Consider the following 22,772-nt stretch of genomic DNA (forward strand, 5'->3'; position numbering starts at 1 on the left):
AGCCACATGACATCTGGTTGCGTCAGTGAAAGCTCAGACTGTGGAACTATTAAATTATGTGTCTCTAGCATATATTTACCCTGTGGATTTGATATTGGAACCATAAAAGTTGTGGAATGTTTAATCATTGGTTAAACTTTTTTTTGCAAATAATTACAGAAACTAGTAAAAGAAGATTTCAGATCTGTTCACAGACTCACATAATGCTTCTACTTCACTGAACCTAGCTTAATTTATATCAGAAATGTTTTAAAATCACTTTGGGATTATAGGTGGTATGAGAGAATTGGGTAGTGGGTTCTTGCAAGCTACATTTTATGCAATTGTGGCGATATATTCCTATATGTATTCCATTGACATTTACTTGGCAATATGTTATATATTCTCTTGTTAATTGAAATTAATCCCATTGTTATCCTCATTGTAGTCCTGAAAACAGATTCTTTGTAAATGACCTATTTATGGTTAAAGCAAGCAGGTTATGCACTGGGATTTTAGATATAATAAAGGGCTTCTTCTGTTGAACTCTAAACAACAGAGGTGCTATATTTGGCTTTATGATGCTTTGAACATACACATGGTGTTTATTTACTATTAATCTGAAGTTGGTCTTTAATAATGCTGATTTTTTCTTCTGTTATATTTTAGGCAAGCAGTGAATTGGATACTTTAGATGATATTCTGGGTGATTTACCCCAGTATTACACAGAGTCTGGGAACAGTAGCTCCATGATAAACAAACAGGCAATGTTTCAGGATCCCATGGCATTTGAAAGAGGTCACTCACCTTCCCCAGGGACATCAAAACAAATCCGTGGCAGTAAGTTGAATGTATTACCTGCACTCTAATAATACATCAATTTTATAGGAAGCAAAGCTGCTCCACCTGCTATAGGAGTCTACTGATGCTGGAGGACTTAGTTTTTTAAAGGTCTATTAATTCATAAATGAAATACTTGATAGTTGCTGGACTAGCTACAACAAGCTCTACAATATGAAAGTATTTGAGGAAATTGGTAGTGGAATATTATGTTGGTTACAGAGAAATCAATTTTCTGTCAGAACCAGGTCCAATGTGTGAAAGGGGCATAAACCCTGTTTGTCTTTAGAATTCACTTGCAGCTGGTCATGTAGTTGTTTCATATGGTGGTGGAGTCTAAGACCAGAGGACACAGCCTCAGAATAGAGGATGTCCATTTAGAATGGAGATGAGGAGGAAATTCTTTAGTCAGAGAGAGGTGAATCTGTGGAACTCGTTGCCACAGGTGGCTGTGGAGGCCAAAGCAAGTTATTGGGCATATTTAAGTTAGAGGTTGATAGATTCTTGATCAGTCAGGGGATGAAAGGATATGGGGAAACAGCAGGACATTGGGGCTGAGAAGAAAGTGGATCAGCCTTGATGAAATAGCGGAGCAGCCACAATGGGCCAAAAGGTCTAGTTCTACTCCTATATCTTTTGCTTTGTTCAAGCAAAGTCTCCTTCCTAGATGTTGGTAAATTATAATAAAGGTAGGTTTATGTGGAAATGCCCTTTTCTGGATAGAGGATTACAGTAACCTGTAATCTTATTTGTTTTTATTCTTTGTATGGCTCTCAGTCCTAAAAGTAAACATTTCATTAGGAGATTGAAGTTGGCATAAGTACATAATTCATTACCTTTCGTGCAAGTGCTGTCTTTTCTAGGCCAACATCTTGTAAGATACCTTGGTTCACAATGTAAGGCTATAAGACCATAAGACATAAGAGCAGAATTAAGTTGATCAGCCCATCAGGTCTGATCCGCCATTCCATCATGGCTGATCTTGTATCCCACTCGATCCCATACACCTGCCTTCTCGCCATATCCTTTGATGCCCTGACTGATCAGGATACCGTTGGACTTGGCCTCACTACACTCTGGGCTAGTGAACAAAATTCCTCCTTGCCTCTGTTCCAAAAGGTCACCCCTCAATTTTGAGGCTGACCCTAATGGTTCTGGATACCCTACCATAGAAAACATCCTAACCCAGGGGTGGGCAAACTTTTTGACTTGTGGGCCACAAAGGGTTCTAAAATTTGACAGGGGGGCCGGACCAGGAGCAGATGGACGGAGTGTTTTGGTAATACACCTCATAAGAGAAAATAAAATATGGGATATGTAGAAAACGTACTTTAATTTCAATTGAAAATGAACAAATGCATTACAACAAAATATCTGTCTTTGAAGTCCCATGGTATTTAGCTATTTATTGAAATGACTTTTAAAACACAGAAAATTAAATGAATAAAATACAGCTTTTTTTAATAGTGTTATTATTTTAAAGCACTGAAAATTCTGTTATCCTTCAAGATATTATCATCATCACTCTCCTCCTGACTGTCTTTATTTCAAAAACGGTAGGAGATGCAGGTCTACTTGTCCTGCTCCTTCTTATTCAATTGTCCCCTGTGCCAAAACTCAACAACGACCAGCACAAGGAGAGAACAGTGACAGTGCGCCAGTATGCGGAGCGCGTTATTTGATCTGGAGCGCATTTTTTATTTTGAGAACGTACGTGCACCTGCGCACTACTCATGTCCATCACTTAACAGAAATGACATGTAACATGTAAGGCTTATTGAAAAAAATATTTTCAAATGCATTTTTTACATAACACAACAAAGAAACTTATTTTTAATTTCAGTGGGAACAGTGTTGGTCTCCCTTTTTAGCCAGCGCATCAAAGTCTGGATTTAGTTTTGTTGTGGCGATTCTCAGGATGGATCTGAGATGTTGGTCAGTTAACTTGGATCTGTGGCTGGCTTTGTTGATGTTCATGACGCTGAACGCCTGTTCACACAAATAGGTCGAGCTGAACAAAGAGTAAAGCGCAAATGTGGAGTAATACGTTGCACCTCAACAAAGGTCAATGTGTAGCGGTGTGCTACATGCAGCGCTAAAATTACGACACGGAGTCGGTAACTGCAGTCGAAGATAAAAACTTTATTCGAAATCCCCAGCCTCACTTTTAAGCCTCCCCCAACCTGCCCCCCGTGGTGCAGAGGCTCCAAAGCTCTGTGCTCGCAAATCCCCGCCGGCTATCTCCCTTAGCCGGAACGCTGGCTAATTGTGAGCCGGTTCGGATGTGCCAGGAAATGGGTCGCCACAAATGTATATAGAGTGCGTCATGTATTGGGAAAACGCCAGAATTGTGGGGGAAAACGTTAACAAGGTTTATTAATATAATTTCATCAAGTTCTGCGGGCCGGATTAAAAAGCTTAATGGGCCGCATATGGCCCCCGGGCCGTAGTTTGCCCATGCCTGTCCTAACCACATCTACCCTATCTAGTCCTTTAAACATTTGGTAGATTTTAAAGAGATCTCCCCCAGAAGCTTCTAAATTCCAGTGACTACAGGCCCAAAGCTGCCGAGAGTTCCTCAAATGTTATCCCACAATTATCCTCATGAACCTCCAATGACAACACAAATGTACTGAATGGCACCCTTTCTGAGTCAGAGACACACAGAATGGAAACTGGCCCTTCAGCCCAACTTATCCATGCTAACCAAGGTGCCTGTCTGAGCTGGTCCTGTTTACCCCTGTTTAACCCATATCCCCTCCTATCCATGTACCTTGTTCAATAGGTTTTAAATTCTAATTGTACCCACCTCTGCCACCTCCTCTGGGATCTCATTCCATTCACCCACCACTTTGTGTGGAAAAAGTTGCCTCGCTGGTGCCCTTTAAATCTTTCCCTAATCCTCTGCCCTGCAGTTCAAATTCATCATCTGATTGTACATATACGTTGATGTAGCACAAGCTTTACAGTACCAGAGACCCAGGTTCAATTCCCACCGCTGCCTGCAAGGAGCCTACATGCTCTTCCCATGTCCATGTGAGTCTCCCGTGGGTGCTCTGGATCACTCCCACACTCCAAAAACGTACTATGCCCCTATTATGTTTACTTGGATATCTAAGTTTCACTTGTTGAGGGAGCAGGATGGCTCAAAGGATGCTGTGCTAATGACACAATCAGGAACTTTCCTGGCTACCCCAAATCACTTTTCATGCCTAAAGCTTAATGTGTGTCACTTTTAACAGATAGCCATAACCTTTGCAACCAACATTTGCCAGAGTACTAGGGAATTAAGCAACAAAGACTAGAGGACTTGGGATTGAGGGGCTTGGATTAGAACTGGAGGTATTTGATTTCTGTAAGTGCACAGTATCAAATGTCCAGATTTGTTGGTTATTCTACTATTGGAGATACCCATTCCAGGTCACAGTAATTGTGACCTGGAAGTGCTACCCTTGAAGTAGTGTCATTAGGAGTAAGATAACATTTTGAACTTAGACCAAATGCAAGTCCAGTTTGAATCATGTTCTTTGAATACATTTTGGGGGGGAGAGGGAAACTGAAAATTAGGTTAATTGACACTAGCTGCAATTTTGCTTCTAATTTTAATTCTGAATAAATCAGATGCCCGGTCTGAGAATTTCATCCAATTTAAAGAATTTTTTTAGAAAGCAGTTAGGTTATCCAGATTAAATTACTTGCATATACAGTACCGTATTTCCAGCATTGATTGAATTGTGAATTTATCATGTGACCTAGTTCCTTAAAAAATGCTTTGTCATTGTCCTTATTTTTGAAAGCCAGGCAAATGGAACTGACTGTACAGCTTTTTGTAGGAAATTATATTGATATTGTTTCCTTCAATTAACTTAAATGTCCATTCTTTCATACTCTAATGAATATTCAGGCTATTACAAGAACATTTTTGAAATGAGGGAAGTTTCACATTAAGGGTTTTCTTTAGGAAAGAATTTCATTATTCAGGAAAAGACATTTGTGTTAGTGTAAAGTGGTTTATGTGTCCAGGATGTCAGAATGTTTCATGTCCACTAAATTACTTGGTTCAAGAATAATGGTTGCTTTTCCCAGCAAGTGAAACAACTAGCAGATGCCCAACCATCAATGATATAATTATCATTTAGTTTAATTGTGGTGATTGGAATGAATATTGATAAAGAAATTAATCAAATGCAATGCCTGAATTGATACAGGATTTTTACAACAAATTTGGGAGTACTGTTTATGGACTTGATGTTCTCTCATAATTTAAAAGGCACTTAATGTATTTTACAGCAATGAGCTCAGCTATCAGTCTTCATTGTTGGGTTTATTACAAAATTTTCTCTTGTGTTGACTCAATATACTGTATAGTTTTCATTTTAAAGGGAATACTGATGACTTCCATTTTAGGAAATGATTTGGATACATTTTTGAGAGGGAATTTTTACATAGTTAAGCCAACTAGCTTAGCACCATCACTGATTAATGCATATTAGTTTATTTGAGTAAATATCTATAATGATACAGTATTTTCCTCAAAATCTTTGAATTACTTTAAAAGTATTTTGTTTTTCCCAATCACAATAAAAGTGGTATTTTTTTCTGTTGGATCATCACAATTTTATTCTTGCCACTTGGTTTTTATATAATCAGACATTCCTTTAGTTAACATATATTGTATTTCCCATCTCTGTTAAGACTCCAAGCCACTACTGAATGTGATGCTTTTTGTTTAAGAATGCTTTACGATGATGGACAGACATGAGGATGAGATTTTAGGAAAAGAGGATGGAAATGGAATTTATTGATGTTGTTAATTGTCAGCACAGATGATGCACAGAATGGCCTCCCTCTGAGCTGTAAAATATTTGAACAGAAACAGGAGAACAAAATTTTATTTTGCCTGTGTTCTATGTTTGCTCCATAATCCTATTGTGTTACATTTTAACACTTCTAACAGGGTAACTCTTTGTGTCAATCCTATTAGATTTAAGCAGTCCACCACCTATGCAGTCCTCCAGGCCTCGATTTAACCGGGCCATGTCACTGGATGTTAATGCTCAGGGCCAGGCCAGTGCAGGAGCTGGCCCATCCCTAAGAGGCAACACCCCTTACGGAATAATGGCAAAGCAGGCGATGATGACAAACAGAATGGGAGGCAGCCAAGAGAGTTTTGTGGGAAGTGCAGGTATGTTTCTACTTGTGCTAATTATAGTGAACACTCTGACTTTATGAATCACCAGGGGGAGGGGGAGGCATGCGTAACACACTGAAAACTTGGTGTTACAGGTATCATTTACTTTTGCTTTAGCGCACACAGACTTGGAGTATCCTAGTAGTAAAAAGAATCACATTATGATGCAAAAACAATTTTCTTGTTGAAATATGTGTTTATAATCTATATACTGCAAAAAAGAATCTGAGTTCATAAGGAAGCTAGTACAAAGCTGATGAGAAAATTAAAGTGTTAGATATGAATCACTGAACAACTGGATTAGAATGCATTGCAGCTTACAAGTATAGATGTGATAAAATTCTGGAAGGAGGCAAATACATTGGCTACTGCTGGGATTTTACTTCCGTATTGAAACAATTATTTAATTCCTTTCAGCTCATTTTCTAAAAGAAAACAGGAATAAACTTGCACATTTGTAGTTTCATGACTTCAGGGCAGAATAATACAAGTTTCACTTGATGATATCCGTTTGAAATGCACTCATTCTTGAAGTGAGGAATAATGACAGCCAATTTGCATCCAACAAGCTCCAGAGCAGCAATAGGATGATGATTAGATGATGATTCTAGTGATAGTGAGTAATGGATAACTGCTGGCTAGTACACCAGGGATAACTTAGCTTCTCTTCCAGAAGAGTGTTATGATACTTGTATAATCTCTTGAGGATGAATGGTTTAATATCCAATTGGAAGATAGCTCATTATTCCTGAATTCTTGCTTATATAATTCAAGCCTATTGAGAAAATATCATGAGCTCTATCTTCAATGTTTTACTCATTCAGAAAGGCAGTTAATTGCACATTTGGACATGTTATACATTTTGTGTAAGGAGTGTGGGCTTGATGGAAATAAACTTGATCTTCCCAATTCACAACAGTTCCATTGAGAGCCTAATATACAGAATGATAGCAATAGAAAAAATGCTTCTGCTAGAGTTTTAAGATTTACATTCTAGTAATTCATACCCCTGGCCCTTTGAATAATTAAAATAAGTGTTCAAAGTTTGCAGTAACAACGAAGGGCTTGTACTTATTCACCAGCTGAACAACTGGAGTACTGTTTTCAAAGATGTTGAAACTTTCCTCATGTGCTTTGCCTTGAATTCCATTATGTAATTTTGCTTTTCATGGTTATATGTACCCAAGCTGAGTTTTTAATGACCTTAATATTTGCATGACATGGTCCAACTGCCCTTCTGTCTATTTAGGATTCATTCAGTTGATCTTTGTTTCTGTTTTTTCACCTTTACAATTTAGTATATTGAATTTGTCTCCCAGACCATCTTGGTTTGTCTGGAATAGCATCCTGCTGCTAATCTGTGTCAATGTTGCAGAATCTAGTATTTTCAACAATAAATTCAATATTACTCCTGTCGTGTGAAGAGTGCTTTCCCCTTCACCCAAAGAAAAGCTATTAATGCCTTCTTCAAAAAGTGTCCTTTTATCCCTAACCTTTACTGGTTGTCTTATAACCATTTCTCATCCTTCCTATCTATCTACATTTTTAAATATGTAGTGTTGTCTTGCTTTCTTTTGAAATGAGAGATCACTGCATGTTTTTTGATGAGATGTTGAGCCTGACCTTGAACTGTTTTAGGTGGGTGTAAAGCAGGAAAAAGCAACTGGAAGAGTGGTATGACCAGCTGTCTCCCCCAAACAAAACCGTGGACTATAATACAATCATGCTTTCATTTTGCAATGAGGGACAACGTAGTTTGGGATGATGCTGGTGATAAAATATCATCTGTCTGGACAAAACATTTATATAAGTGAAAACTGTGAACTGGAATGAATATTCTGTGATAGACCTCTGTCACCTTAGGAAGGGCTTTTCATTATTCATACTCACTTTGCTGCATATTGTACTCCCCAGGTACACAAGGTAATATGGGTATGGCTCAGCAAGCAGCGATGGCCACTGGAGAGTGGGGACTGCAAAACTCTAGTGGAAATGCAGGGCCTGTGTCTATGATCAGACCAGGTGCAGAGTACAGTTCATCAATGCAAAGAGGCGTGGTGGCTAACTCCTCACTTGCAATGCAAATGCGATCTAATGGCCAGGCAAGGACATTACTCCAGCAACAGATGATGGGAATGAGTAAGCTTTCATTTCTTTTTTCTTCCCTGCTTTGACAGACCCACCTCTTAGAAAAGGAGTGCATTGCTTAATTCTGCAGTTTGATTGAAGAATAAAGGGAAGCTTAAGTAAATAAAGGCTGATTGCTGAACACAATAAAAATAATGGCAGAGTTTAGAAAGCTAAAATAAGAACAAAATTCTGGAAACAGGTGAAGTTGTTTTTATGAAGGGTGAATTAGTTAATGTTTCAGGGTAATAATTTTTAGTTAGAACTAGAAATAGTTTGAAAGTGCAGAAGTTTGAAAGTGCAGAAAAAGGGAGAATGTGGATGGGATGCCTGTTAGGCAGAGTACCTTTATTCAGTCCAAAAGACTAATCTTGAGCATTTAGTCTTCTGTCATCTTAATTCAATGCTTCACTCCCACTCTGACCACCTTCCATGCTTATAACCATATAACCATATAACAATCACAGCACGGAAACAGGCCATCTCGGCCCTCCTAGTCCGTGCCGAACTCTTAATCTCACCTAGTCCCACTTATAATGAAGCAAATGCAGGCAAATAGAATTACTTGGATGGGCATCTTGGTCAGTATTGATGAGTTGAACTTGAAGAGCTTGTTTCTGTGCTGTATTACTTTAAGACTTAATAACTGTACCTAATCTTCTGTTAAGGCACATAATAACCTTATGAATTTAACATAATTCAACAGTTTTAGATAGCTACCAATTTCTACATTCTTATTTGTAGTATTCATTCTTGTTTGATAATTCAGATAGTAATTTTGCATTTCTCCTCACTCAGATTGTCTATTTTCTTCAACTTGCCCTTTTTATCATAATATCTTTCATGCCTTCCACCCTGCCACAGATCTATTTTATATTTCTTTACCTCCTTCTTCAAACCTGTTTTGTTGCTAGTCCCAGTGCTGATGAAAGGTCATTAATGTTAAATGTTTCAGTTCTTCAGTTGTCCAGAATTTAAAATATTTTGGAATATATAGCTAATTTCTTCAGTTTGGACTTGCATTTCTTTTTGTTCTGTTTTATTGAAGTGTATTACCTCTAATTGGAGCAGTTGTCTCATTATTTGAGAAAGACTAGAACAGAAATACATGTATATAATTTAATCTGTGTAAGGGTATAAATGTGGAGAAAGAAATAAGATTAATGGTCTGCTGATTTATTCAATTTTGTTGCCTATTTACCTTATTACCAAGGATCTTCAGAAATGGATATGGGTCTTGGAGGCCCTCAGTTTGGGCAACAGCAAGGTCCAGCCAATCCACCTACTTCATGGCCAGAAGGTGTTCTTCAGATGGAACAAGGTCCTTCAGGCAATCAGAACAGGTTCGTGTGTGATGGAAATTGATTTGGTTGGGCTGCCTGCTTCAAATTCATATAAAATCGAGGATGGTATTTACATTAGAATCTGTTAGTGTTTAACCTGATTGATTTAGTTTATATTTGTTTCATCTGGCACTGGGATAAAAGATCAGATGTACAGTGCCTTGTAAAAGTAGTCAGTCCCCAACCCTGGTTGGAATACTCCTTTATGTGAATAATGTTTATTTGTGAATCCCAAGCTCCTTTTTTCACAGTAGAGCCCTAAAAGCAGGGAAGATTGTAAAACATGAAAAACTAAAAATTCAAAAACTGAAATGTCAGCAGTTCAAAGGAATACATTGCCCTTTGTTCAGTGCTCAGTTAAAAAATCTGTTATTGCCAGTAGTCTTTTTGGATAAGATTTGACCAGCTCTGCACCTTGTGATGGAGCAAGAATTGCCCATTCCTCCTTGCAAAATTGCTCAAGCTGTGCCAAGTTATTTGAGGAGCAGCAATGAACAGCAGTCTTGATGTCTTGCCAGAGATGTTCAATCAGGTTAGGGTCAGGTTTCTGACTGGGCCACTCAAGGACATCAATTTTCTTCATTTGAAGCCAGTCCGTGGTTGCTCTGCCGGTGTGCTTTGGGTCATCGTCCTGCTGAAAAGCTTCCAGTTTAAGATGGCGCCAGTGAACCTCTGCGATTTCTGGCTAATGGCTAATGAAACAAGGATAGCAACTAAATACATTGTTAACCACATTTTTCTGGCATTGCATTCATCGCAAGTAATAGTCTGTAACTTCCCTTTGGACTTGGAGGCAATTCAATGTGGCAGAACCAAGGCAAGACGAGGCAGCTTGCCTGCCGCTGAGAGCATGGAAGATTGTGAAAGGGCATAGGCCGAATCAAAGCTGCGGGGTCCAGGTGCCAGGCGCAGCAGAGCACGACGTGTGGAGGGAGAATTGCAGGCTTAATCAAAGTGGCCATGTCCAGTATGTCCAAGCGGCAGAAGCTGTTGTTTGGACAGAGGGTTAAGCACCGGGCCAGATTGAAAAGGTCAAGGTGTTGGGGCCCGAGGTGAGGTAAGGGCCAATTAGGATCACTGCTCCATGTCGTTTACTTGGCTCTGCGCTGAACTGTGGGTCTCGGTCACAGACACTCTTTGAGGACCAGTTCAGAAACACTGTTTCCTTGCTTTTACTGTTTGCATGATTTTTTAATTGCATATTGGGTGTTAGACAATTCCCCATATATTTGGGGTTTGTTTTTGGGTTTGTTTTGTGGCTGCCTATTAGGAGATGGAGGTTGTGTAATGTATACATACTTTGATAGTATACTTTGAACTTTGAAAGACGAACTTCCTCCACAGTTCAAGCTTTCTGGTAGCAGGTTTTTATCCAGGCTCTCTCTATATTTAACAGCATTCATCTTCCCATCAATCTTGACGAGATTTCTCGTCCCTGCTGCTGAAAAGCATTCCCATAGCATGATGCAACCTCCACCATACTTTACAGAAGGGATGGTTTTATGTGGCTGATGCATAGTATTAGATTTTACACTGCATGTACTGCTTAGTGTTGAGACCAGAAAGTTCAGCTTTACTCTTATTGGACCACAAGACTTTCTTCCACATCTTTACAGCATCTTCCAAGTGATGCTTTGCAAAGCCTTGACAGGCAAGGATATGCTTATTTTTAAGCTTGGGCTTCTTCCTTGCTACTCTTCCATAAATACCCTTTGTGCGCAAGGCTTTAGAGATTGTGGAGCCATGAACTTCATCTCCATTTGCAGCCACTGACTTCTGCAGTTCACTCAGTGACTGTTGGCATCACAGTATCCTGTCTTACAACTTCCATTTGTCTCTGACGTTTAGATTTAGAGGGCTGCCTGACCTTGGTAGTGTGGCTATGCTTTCAAATTTTTTCCACATTTTTTCAGATGGACTGCACTAAGCATGGAGGTATTTTCAGTGCCTTTGAGACAGTCTTGTACCTTCCCCAGATTTGTGTTTCTCTATTATAATTTCTCTGATTTGTCTTGAATGTTCTTTTGTCTTCATTTTGGCTTCTTCTGTTGAAAATCTGCCGTACTATTGGAGCTTACAGAGAGGGGGGTATTTATTCTTAAGAATTCATTGAAAGCAAGTAAACCGCCAATTTTCTACATCAACAAATTGGGTAAGTTGGTAAGCTAATATATTGAAACTGAGGAAAGTTAGCTTAGTAATTACAAAGGGGATGAATATCCACAATTTTGGTTTTTATTTTTAATAAATTGTTGGCAGGCGTTGAAATTTTTCTTCTGATTTGACATGATGCACTATGTTTGGTAGATTAACTCAAAAATACTTCAATATATTATTTAGGAAATGAGAGTAAAATGCGAAAATATTTGTTGGTGCTGAATGCTTTTCAATGCACTGTAATTGCATTGAATATCAGCAAGAATGCAAGCTGAATGCTTTTTTATTTATGTTTGAGCATGTCAGATGCAGCATTAGTTAAGGGTAGAGCAAACATCTACCTCTGAAACCTTGTAAGTAGCTCTTACAAAGATAATTATCCATTGGAGGTATCTTTAAGGCCTTTTTGATATTACTTAGTGGCAAGTTATTGTATCATTTGCTGCTGTGATACTGTGCCCTGTTGGAACACTTTTCTGATTGGCCTTTGCACAATCAGGAGACTTCTGAGTGATTCTTGCATATTGCAGGAGATGATCAAGGGATCCTGGATTTGCTTGTGAAGATAGTTCTCTTGTGCTCCTTTAACTCCAGCTGATGTTTAATTACCGGTTTGTACCTGCAATGATGAGTTTGGTTGTAAATGTTTTTTTTTGTAGGCAACCATTTGGAAGCTCCCTGGATGATCTACTTTGCCCACCCACTACTGCCGAAGCTCAGAATGATGAAAAGGCTCTATTGGATCAGTTGGACACACTGCTGAGCAATGCAGATGAAATGGGGCTGGAAGAAATTGACAGGGCATTAGGAATTCCAGATCTTATCAGTCAGGTACCTCAATTAATCCTTCACCTATTTTGTTTGATTACTGTTTGCATTTTTCTATGCATTTCCTGTGCTGAAACTGTCCATTGTTTAACAGAAAGAGCTATTAAACTCATCAGATGTTGACTTCAACAGCATTTAATTAAGCATCTTATACATTTACTCTTATTTATTCCACTTTGCTCCTATAATGTTCTTCATTGATACATTTGCAGATGATATATACTTTCACTGACATTTGAAGGCAAATATGATGTGTATTTTTATCACAAACAAGAACAAATCTGCAGATGCTGGAAATCCATGCAACACACACAAAATGCTGTAAAAACTCAGCAGGCCAGGTAGCATTTTGTGTGTGTTGTTATGTATCTTTATCACTGCTTGACTGTGTTTCTACTTCCAAGGAATATGTGAACCCAGAGGTCAACATTCCTTAATTGCCTACCATTTACTGTACATGTCCTTACTCCTACTTGGCTTCCCAATACACATCACTTTGCATTTCTTGAGATCAAATACCATCTGCTAATATTCTACCCAATTATTACAGTCCGCCTTCTGAATCAGAGTTAGCTGAAATAATGCATTCAACAGTAGCTCATAAACATAACTGATACTCTAAGTCTCATCCCACCCTCCATTATTTGTAATAATTGCTCAGGCTGTTTTGAACAACATCTTTTTGTTCTGGTTTTTACATCTCCCTGTTTCTGCTGTTTACAGTTCAATGTCTTCAATTATTTGAAGGAGGCTGATTTGACAAATCTTTCAGGAAAAAGGAAAGCTATTCGTGTAGAGCTGCTCAATCTTCTATTGGGTGTGATTGAGGAATTGCAATGGATTGTCCATTTGCGGTCCCTATAAAAAGTATTCACCCCCCTTGAAGGTTTTCATGTTTTATTGTTTTACAACATTGAAATACAGTGGATTTAATTTGGCTTTATTGACACTGATCAACAGAAAAAGACTCTTCGTGTTGAAGTGAAAACCGATCTCTACAAAGTAATCTAAATTAATTACAAATATAAAACACCAAATGATTGATTGCATAAGTATTCACCCCTTCAGTATGACACACCAAATCATCACTGATACAGCCAATTGGTTTTAGAAGTCACATAATTAGTTAAAAGATCTGTTTTTGGAGGCTTGTGTGCAGTCAAGGCGTTTCCATTGATTGTAGTAAGAATACTGGAATGTATCTGGATCTGGAATGTATCTGGATCTGGAATGTCCATCTGCTGCTGAGTGAGTCAGTATCGTGACAAGAACTACACCATGAAACCAAAAGAACACTAAGCAACTTTGCAAAAAAGTTATTGTAATTTGTATTGTAGTTATTGTAATTATGCACATGTCAGGAGATGGATACAAGAAAATTTCCAAGTCACTGAATATTGCTTGAAGAAATGGAAAAAATATGGCATAGCTGTAAATTTGCCTAGAGCAGACCGCCCTCAAGAACTGAGTGACCGTGCAATAAGGGGACTAGTGAAGCAGACTACCAAGAGACCTATGACAACTCTGGAGGAGGTACAAGCTTCAGTGGCTGAGATGAGTGAGACTGTGCATACAGTTTGTTGCCCAGGTGCTTCACAGGTCGCAACTTTATGGAAGAGTGACAAAGAGAAAGCCACTGTTGGGGGAAAAAACTCTCAAAAAAATCTCGGCCAGAGTTTGACAGAAAGCATGTGGAAGACTCTGAAGTCAGCTGGAAGAATGTTCTGTGGTCTGATGAAACCAAAGTTGAGCTTTTTGGTCTCAGACTAAACTCTATGATGTAAGACAAACATCACACATCATCAAAAACACATCATCCCTACCTTGAAGTGGTGGGAATGCTTCACTGCAGAATGCTTAAAAACAACAAAGCTAATATCCCGGAGTGACCAAGTCAAAGTTCAGACCTCAATCCAATTGAGAATTTGTGGCTGGACTTGAAAAGGGCTCTTCACTCATGATCTCCATGCAATCTGACACAGCTTGAACAAGGTTGTAAACAAGAATGGAGAAGAGTTGCAGTGTCCAAATGTGCAAAACTGATGGAGACCTATCCACATAGACTCAAGGCTGTAATTGCTGCCAAAGATGCATCTACTAATTACTGACTTGAAGGGGGTGAATACTTATGCAGTCAATTAATTTGTATTTTATATTTGTGATTAATGTAGATTACTTTGTAGAGATCTGTTTTCACTTCAACACAAAAGAGTCTTTTTCTGTTGATCAGTGTCAAAAAAGCCAAATTAAATCCACTGTAATTCAATGTTGTAAAACAATAGAACATGAAAACTTCTGCAGGGCGGTGGGGTGAATACTGTTTATAGGCACTGTAATTCTTCATAGTATTTTAGTAATACTGGGACCACACTAATTCCAGGTTATTGTATTCATAGGTTCCTCTTTTGTTTGCATTGAACCAACCAATGAGAATGACTTTTTAAGCAACTGAGTGGAATTTTGTTTTGCTTTTTTGGAAAGAGCTTCACACTTATGCAAATAATGTCAAACTAAAGCATCAAAATGCAGTGTATTACATGAAAGTCTTGTATGTAGTATTAAAATTGTGTGTATAAAACTTGTTCATCACTTTGCATGTTAACATTATGCAAAATGATTTGCAATGTTGCATTACGTGAAGTGGATTGACAAATCTAAAAAAGAAATGGCTTGGTGCTATAAACTAGGCTACTCTCTTTGTATAGAATTTGAATTTATGAATTATAATTTGGAAATATTACATATGAATATTTGAATTACCTTGTCTAAAGGTTTTGATAATTAATTGAATTAACTTTTTTTATTTTGTTGCCTAGGCCCAGCCCCTTGAGGCACACTCAGAACTGTTTTCGGGTCAAGACACAGCCATGATGTTAGAACAGAAAGCTATGTATAGTCAGCCATTTCCTTCGCAGGCTGGTCCAGCACAAGGATGCTATCCTTCCATGCAGGGCCAACAACCAGGTTTTAATCCCATGATGAATCAAATGGGCCAGCAAGGCAGCTTTCCCCTTCCCAACATCCACGCCAGAGCAAACTTTGCTCGGCATCGTATGATGAATGCTTCTGCTCCCAAACAACTTAGATTTCAACTTCAGCAGAGGTTGCAAGGACAACAGCAGGTAAGAGCAGCTTTGAATGTGTTTCTTTGGAGACTGATTATAGCCATCTTGAGAGACCAGTTGGAAGGATGCTATTACAGAAGGTCCTTTTACAATTTTAGTGTGGAAGAAACACTAGTGCACCTGCTAGATCATTTTAAAGTTAATTAGTTTGGTGCAGATCAATGGCTCTTAAAAGATTTATGGTTAGATTGTACAAAGATGTTTCAAAGTTACATTATTGACCAAATTATTTCCAGCCAAGTTAGAGATGATTGTGTAATTAAATCATTGATCAAGCCTGTTAATTGCAGTGGAGTTAAGTGACTGAAATTATTCAGTGCATGTAATTTTTATTTACACTTCATTTTACTCTATTTCTATTGAAGTTACCCAGCTTTTACTGGGAGACACTTCTGTAGTTTCATCCACATAAATTGACAAACTGTTTTGTACAGTGGCCTATTCCAGCCTGCCTTATTTCTTGGCTAATATTGTGTTGCCAATTCTGTTGAACATTCTGCCAACTCCAGCAACTATGCAATTAAACTCTGATAAGAGAGACAGAGGAGTACTTGACCTCTGACAAATAACATTTCATTATAGAAGTTAATGATAACTTTAACCCTCTCCACAGAAATAACATGTTTTATAGAAATTGTGTTTTTACTATTTAGATTTTAAGTTTTAAAATGGATATTGAATTTCTTGAAAAAAGCTATATTTCAATATTCCTTCCTGAAACTGAAATCCCTTTTTACTACTGGATTATATTTTGTCATTAAAGATGTATAGTACTTGCCTGAGGAAAAAAGAAATTACACTCAACACTGCTTGTTCTGAATATATTCACGCAAAGTGTTGGAACACCAATGCTGGCTTCCCTTTAATCTGATTCATGTCAATAACATTACCAGCATCTAAGAAATGGAAGCTGTTACCAGTGTAAATGTGCAGACCCTTGCCCTTTCCCCCAAATCTATCACAGCCAAATCCATGGTATATTGTCTTGATTTTTACCATTGTTATGATTCTATATCAGCCATGAGTATTATTGTGGATCTCCTGTTTATCAGGGCTGGTAGATTTTAGTATTTCAAAGGAACTAGTTGTTTTAGAAATTTGCAAAGATTGCTCTGTAATCAAATGGAATTTTTTTTTGTCCTTTGTACAGAAAGTGTGGACATTACTTGTCATTTCCCCATGCAAAGGGAAATCCATTTGATATCTTGTACTTGGGCTGCCTGCTCACTTTGATTATGGCTGCTGCTGTTCCTCATGGAAAATGGCAATTTTTTTCTTGATAATGGGGGATGTGGTAGAAATAAAAAGATTATTCAAACTTGTGTTTAATAAAGAAAATAAGAGTATAAGAATATGAGAGCAGAATTCAGCCCACTGAAAAGGAATAGTAATAGGTCATACGCCACTAGGCTTCTTGTATTTTGGGAAATGTGGTTTGCTGCAGTGTGTGGAGTACAGTCTATATCTGAATCAGATTGGATATATTTAATTCATACTTATATTCATACTTATATTATGGTATATTTTGAAGCTTATGAATCCAAATCGTCAGTCCCTTGGAGTCAAACTGGAAAATCCCAATACGGTTAATCCAGCTCTTCGGCCAGGCATCCAACAGCAAATGGTAGCACAGGTAATGATTTGTCTTCAATCTTTTATTGTCATGATATTAATCTGTTTTTACAAAAATAATATTTCTCCCATAGATTAATTGCTAAATATCATTCCTGTGTGCGTGTAGGTTTTCCGTCATTGAAATACATGACCTGAATTCATAATCTGAACTTGTCATATAATAAGTCTATTGCATACATTTATAATGACTTCCAGCCTCTCCTGTGTTATCACTGTACTCATTCTGCACATAGTTTTCATTAAGCAAACATGCTATGAACATTTTTTAGATTCAAAAGGTGTGATTTGTAGTTACTACATAGAGAATGTGTATCAATGAGAATTGGTGAAAGTTACTTCAGTGGCCAAAGTCTGAAATAATCCATCTCTGCCTGACATTTAAAAAAACTATGTATTCTAGCCCAGAGACAGTGTAACTTTTCATATGCAGTTATCTTTGACAGTGCCTTTATAAAAGTATTCAGACCCTAACTCATTATTCACATAAGTGAGTATTACAACCGGGGATTTTGATCAATTTAGCTGCGAATTTTTATTTGTGAACCCCATGCTCCATTTTTGACTATGGAGCCCAAAAAGCCCATGATGGTGCTGGCTGAGTTTACAGCCCTCTGCAATTATTTAAATTAAATTATCATTGTTTCATACTGATCTACCATTGTTATTAGTATTTGGATAACATGAGTAATCTACCATTGTTTTGGAAGTTACACACAATGCCCTGTCTTCTCAATGTGATACAAAATCACACATTCGCACTCCAATCCTGGCAATGGTTTGTGAATTACTGTGGGCTGTTTACGTCGTCTTCTGTACTCATTTATAGGGCTTTCTCAATGCACAGATGATGGCCCAGAGACACCGAGAGCTCTTGAGTCAACAGCTTCGTCAGAGGCAGATAATGCATCGAGCCATGATCATGCGACAGCACCAACAGCAAGGTTTCAGTCCTCCACCCAATGTAACGGCTCCTACCGGCATGGAAGCTCCCATGGGAGGTCCTCAGATAACTCCGGCATCACCGCAGCAATTCACGTACCCTGCAAATTATGGTATAAAATTCATTCATTTTGCATTGCATTTATGTGCTATTCTATCTCCATTATCAAAATAGACCTTCTGTGTTCAACAATGAGTTCAGTGTTATCACACATTTCCAGCCTTTGTTCTTCATCCCTTTTATTTTAGTTATTTTAGGTAACTTTATTTTATGTCCTGTATTTGCCATTTAATCCCAACTCCAAGCACAGGCCTGCCTTGCCCTCTTTCCCTCTCTGCTTCCATTCCAACCCATCCTTTTGCTGGATCTCAAACCTTTTAGTCTATAACTCTTCCAAGTTCTGATCAGAAATATTAACTCTTTCTGTCTTCATAGATACTGTATGACCTCCTGAGTATTTTCAGCAACTGCTGTTTTTAATATCCTTTATCAACTGTAGCTGTCAGCATTTCCTTATCGTTTTTTTACAAAATTTCCTCATACCTGCTCCAAGCCTCTAAAATCCCTGTGCCTCCAATTCTGGCCTTGGTGAGATTGCACGGAGTATTATGTGCAGTTTTGGTCTCCTAGCTATAAAGTGGGTATGCTTAAGATAGAGAGTCCAGAAATGTAATCGGAGGCTTGAGTCATAAAGAAAGATGGAATATGCTTGGACTGTTTTCCTAGAGTGAAGGAGGCTGAGGGGGTGATCTAATAAAAATACAGTAAGTCATGAAGGGTGTAGATAAACTAAATGGTCAGAGTTACTTTTTGCCTAGGATAAGTAAGTGATAGGAATATGTGCTAGATAGCACGTATCTAATGTGAGAGCGGAATGATTTACAGGGAACCTGAGGGGGAGATGAAGGATCTCAATCTGGAATGTCTGTTGCCCATTTCACTGCATAGATGCTGTCTGACTCAATGAATTCCTCCAGTGTCTCTTGTGTGGAAACAAATTGGAATTAGTTTACTATTGTCTCGTGGACCAAGGTACAACGAGAAGTTTGTCTTGCCTACTGTTCATACAATTCATTACCCGGTGTATTGAGGTAAAATAAAATAAAATGCAGAATAAAGTGCAACAACTACAGAGAAAGTGCAATATAGGTAGGCAATGAGCTGCAGGATCATAATAAGGTAAATTGTGAAAATAGTAGGGAACCATTCAATTGTCCTATAACATTGGGGAAGGTGCTATCCTCGAGCTTGGATACGCGCTTTCGAGCTTTTGTATCTTCTGCATAAGGCTAGAGTGGCTGGCAAAGATCTTTTGATCTCATGGAAGACTGTCAGTGTTTTGCCTGTTTGTATATCTGCGTGGGGTCGAGGAGAAACCCGCATCCTGCTAAATCTGTGCCTGAACTAACCTGTTGATGCCCATTATCTAGGTAGATGAAAAAAATACCATGTGGTCAGTGGCATGGAGATACTGCCTGTCCAGTAAGAGTCAACATGGGAAAAATTACAAAATGAAAATCTGTGTTTTATCTGCTGGAATTGCAGTGAAACATCTTTGCCTTTGATTGCAAAGGGGTTTATATTGGCAAATTGATAAATGACTGGTTATTCAGAAGTGTCAATGGATTGGCTGTGAATAGCAGGAACTGGGTTAACTAATTTTCTCTATGCAGGTATGAATCAGCAGACTGACCCAGCTTTTGGCAGGGCTCCCAGCCCTCATAATGCACTCATGTCAAGAATGGGCCCTTCACAAAATCCCATGATGCAACACCCTCAGGCTGCTTCTGTCTACCAAACAACCACTGACATGAAGAGCTGGTCCACTGGAAATATGGGTGGAAATAGGTACGTTGTTTAGAGCTATTGGTTAATGCAGAAGCTATTTGGATTGTTTGCACTATTTCAGGTTAAGACATACAGTTCAATAGAGGTTTTGCTTTGCATTTTGGGTTCCAGCACAATAATATATAGGCTACATTGCTTGCCTAGAGTTTTCATATTTTTGCGAGGGAGGTGGCTAGTAAGTATGTGCTGTATGTGAGGATCACAGCTGTGAACCCAAAACTTGAATGATTGGGTTTAAAAAAATAATAATAATTCAGTCCAAAGAACTCCAAAGATGTTTTCTAATTCTGTTTTGGCACTGAAATGAACTGAATCAGTCGTTCATACGTTGTCAAAACTGAAGCAATTTGCACTCAGTGGCCACTTTATTAATTACACCTATATACCTCATTAATACAAATTTCTGATCAGCCAATCATGCATAAAATGTGTAAAAGCATGCAGACATTGTGAAGAGATTCAGTTGTTCAGACCAAACATTAAAATGGGGAAGAAATGTGACCTAAGTAAGTTTGACTGTGGAATGATTGTTGGTGCCTGATGGGGTGGGTTGAGTATCTCAGAAACTGCTGATACGCATGAAAAGCTCACGAGAACAGTCTCTAAAGTTTATGGTGAGAAAAACGATTCTTTGGGGTAAAAAAAGACAGCTTGTTAATGAGAGAGGTCAGAGGAGAATAATCAGACTGCTTCGAGCTAGCAGGAAAGCAACATTAACTCAAAACCCAGGCATCACAGCAATGATGTGCAGAGGAGCACCTCTGAATGCACAGCAAATTAAAACTTGAAGTGGAAGGGCTACCACAGCAGAAGACCACAACCCATACAACAGGAAGTACCTAATAAAACGGCCATTGAGTGTATGGTTACCCTTCGAAGTCTTACTTTTTTAAAAATGAGATTAACCTCTTACTCCGAATTTGTATTGCAGGTCTATAGCGGGTTTGAATTAGAAATCACTTGTACCAATACCAAGTGTGTAGTGTGAGGTGGAAAGTCAGCTAGACTATGTGGGCTATGAGCCAAAAGCATCAATATTTCTTCTCTGTATAGGTGATAAAAGCTGAAACAGTTAGCTGGCATAGCGAACAACAAATTTGCTAGAAAAGATGAGAGAAAGGCATTGGGCTTGTTTCTTTTAAAGGGAGATAGCCAAAGGGTTAAATGCCTTCCTTACACATGAATCTTACTTGTATCATGCAGACATCATTAGTCTGGAATAGTCTACTGTGATAAATGGGAATTGAACAGGTGAAAATTAGTTTATCTTGTTTTTTTACCCTGCAGTGCTTTTCCTCCGCAATCTCCACAGCAATTTGGGCAACAGACAAATGCCAGCACGTACAACAGCCTGATGAATATGAACAACAATATGCCAGTAAATGCCAGTGGTAACAGTATGGGTCAGATGCCAGGGCAGATGGGCATGGCCCCAATGTCTGTGTCAGGGATATCAACCATGGGTCCAGAACAGGTAGGAATTTTCATTTAATAAATGTGTTTACATAGAATCTCTGTCTTACTATATCCCAAGAGTGTTTTTCCAACCAGTAAAGCATTTTTTAAAAGTGTGATCCACAAGAAATAGGATGATAAGTAATCTTGAGGCCTGTGAATCTACTGTGCTATGTTCTTAGCTCAGGACTGAAATCATCCATTTTCTTGTCCTTATCCCATACTTCTTAATGCCCACAAACCTGTCAATCAAGTTTGCAGTATACTTGATGAAGCATTTAGAACTCACTGTGACAGGGGTTTCTAAAGATTTGCAAACCCTTGGCGTTGGAAAGTTTATTCATTTCAGTCCAAAGCAAGAAATTCAAAATTCTGAGTTCTACACTCTACAAGTTCAAGGATCAATATTTCAGCATATAACTTGTTAAGCCCCTTAAAATTTAGCATGCTTAAATAAAATTACTTATTTGATATGTTCAGAGAACTTAGGCCCATTCTACATTATCTTGCCTCATAGGACAACTTATTTATAGCAGGAACCAACCTAGTGAACCGGTTATTAATGAAATTTCTTGAGGCCTGGGACACTGCACTGAGGAAATGTAGTTGCAGTGTTTCTTTCATATAAATCTGCATTAGATTAAAGTATTAAAATAAAGAAGATTACTCCCAATGCATGTACATCAGGACCTACTTAAAATCTAGCTGAGGTTGCCAAGTCTTGATCCCTGCTGCATGGTTTGAGGGGATGGTGAAGGTAAATAGATAAATCCCAATTGCAGTTCTGATGAAGGGTCTCTGCCTGAAACAGTGGCTGTCTATTTCCCAACGTATGTTGCCTGACCTCCTAAATTCCTGCTACATTTGGTGTGTATTACTCTGGATTTTAAGCATCTGCAGAATCTTTTGTGTTTATGAAATAGGTAAATCAATTACAATTTTATATATATGTATCTATCTCCATCTAAAATCAAACTGCAATATTTTGATTGCTTGTGAATGATAATATATATATTTTTGACTAAGACCCTGGCCTAGTAATGAAATGAAGGTTGTGCACAGAAGATCCAAGAAATGCGAGAGTAGTAGTTTTGATTTTATTTCTCAGGAAGTGAAACTAATTTATGTCCTGAACGTGGAGTAAATCAGGTATCCAGTCACTTGTCACAGAGCAAAACAGATGATTTTTACGCAGCCAGGGCCAATGCAGAACAGTGGCAATGTAATGAATGCATTTAGCCACACATCCTGAGCAGGGATAGTTGTAGCAGTAGCAGTAATTTGGGGTTTTGTTTGCTGTGTC

General features: G+C 38.4%; 1 protein-coding gene across 11 annotated transcripts in view; it reads left to right on the top strand.

Moving 5' to 3' along the window:
- Positions 1-22,772, top strand: part of LOC132399903 (nuclear receptor coactivator 3-like) — a 226,414-nt gene that overhangs the window by 197,566 nt on the left and 6,076 nt on the right. For 10 of the 11 annotated variants that reach the window (XR_009514133.1, XM_059980802.1, XM_059980807.1 and 7 more), the window contains 10 exons: positions 649-820; positions 5,805-6,005; positions 7,926-8,150; positions 9,352-9,481; positions 12,298-12,469; positions 15,283-15,588; positions 17,123-17,224; positions 18,053-18,278; positions 19,840-20,014; positions 21,302-21,488. Coding sequence is in view for 10 of the 11 variants with exons in the window: in XM_059980802.1 (XP_059836785.1) it covers positions 649-820; positions 5,805-6,005; positions 7,926-8,150; positions 9,352-9,481; positions 12,298-12,469; positions 15,283-15,588; positions 17,123-17,224; positions 18,053-18,278; positions 19,840-20,014; positions 21,302-21,488 (1,896 nt within the window). In the remaining variant the exon portion in view is untranslated. The remainder of the gene's footprint in view (positions 1-648; positions 821-5,804; positions 6,006-7,925; positions 8,151-9,351; positions 9,482-12,297; positions 12,470-15,282; positions 15,589-17,122; positions 17,225-18,052; positions 18,279-19,839; positions 20,015-21,301; positions 21,489-22,772) is intronic. The other variant, XM_059980812.1, reaches the window with a different exon arrangement.

The sequence above is a fragment of the Hypanus sabinus genome, chromosome 9 (genome assembly GCF_030144855.1).
Source record: "Hypanus sabinus isolate sHypSab1 chromosome 9, sHypSab1.hap1, whole genome shotgun sequence".
NCBI classification, from domain to species: Eukaryota; Metazoa; Chordata; class Chondrichthyes; order Myliobatiformes; family Dasyatidae; genus Hypanus; species Hypanus sabinus.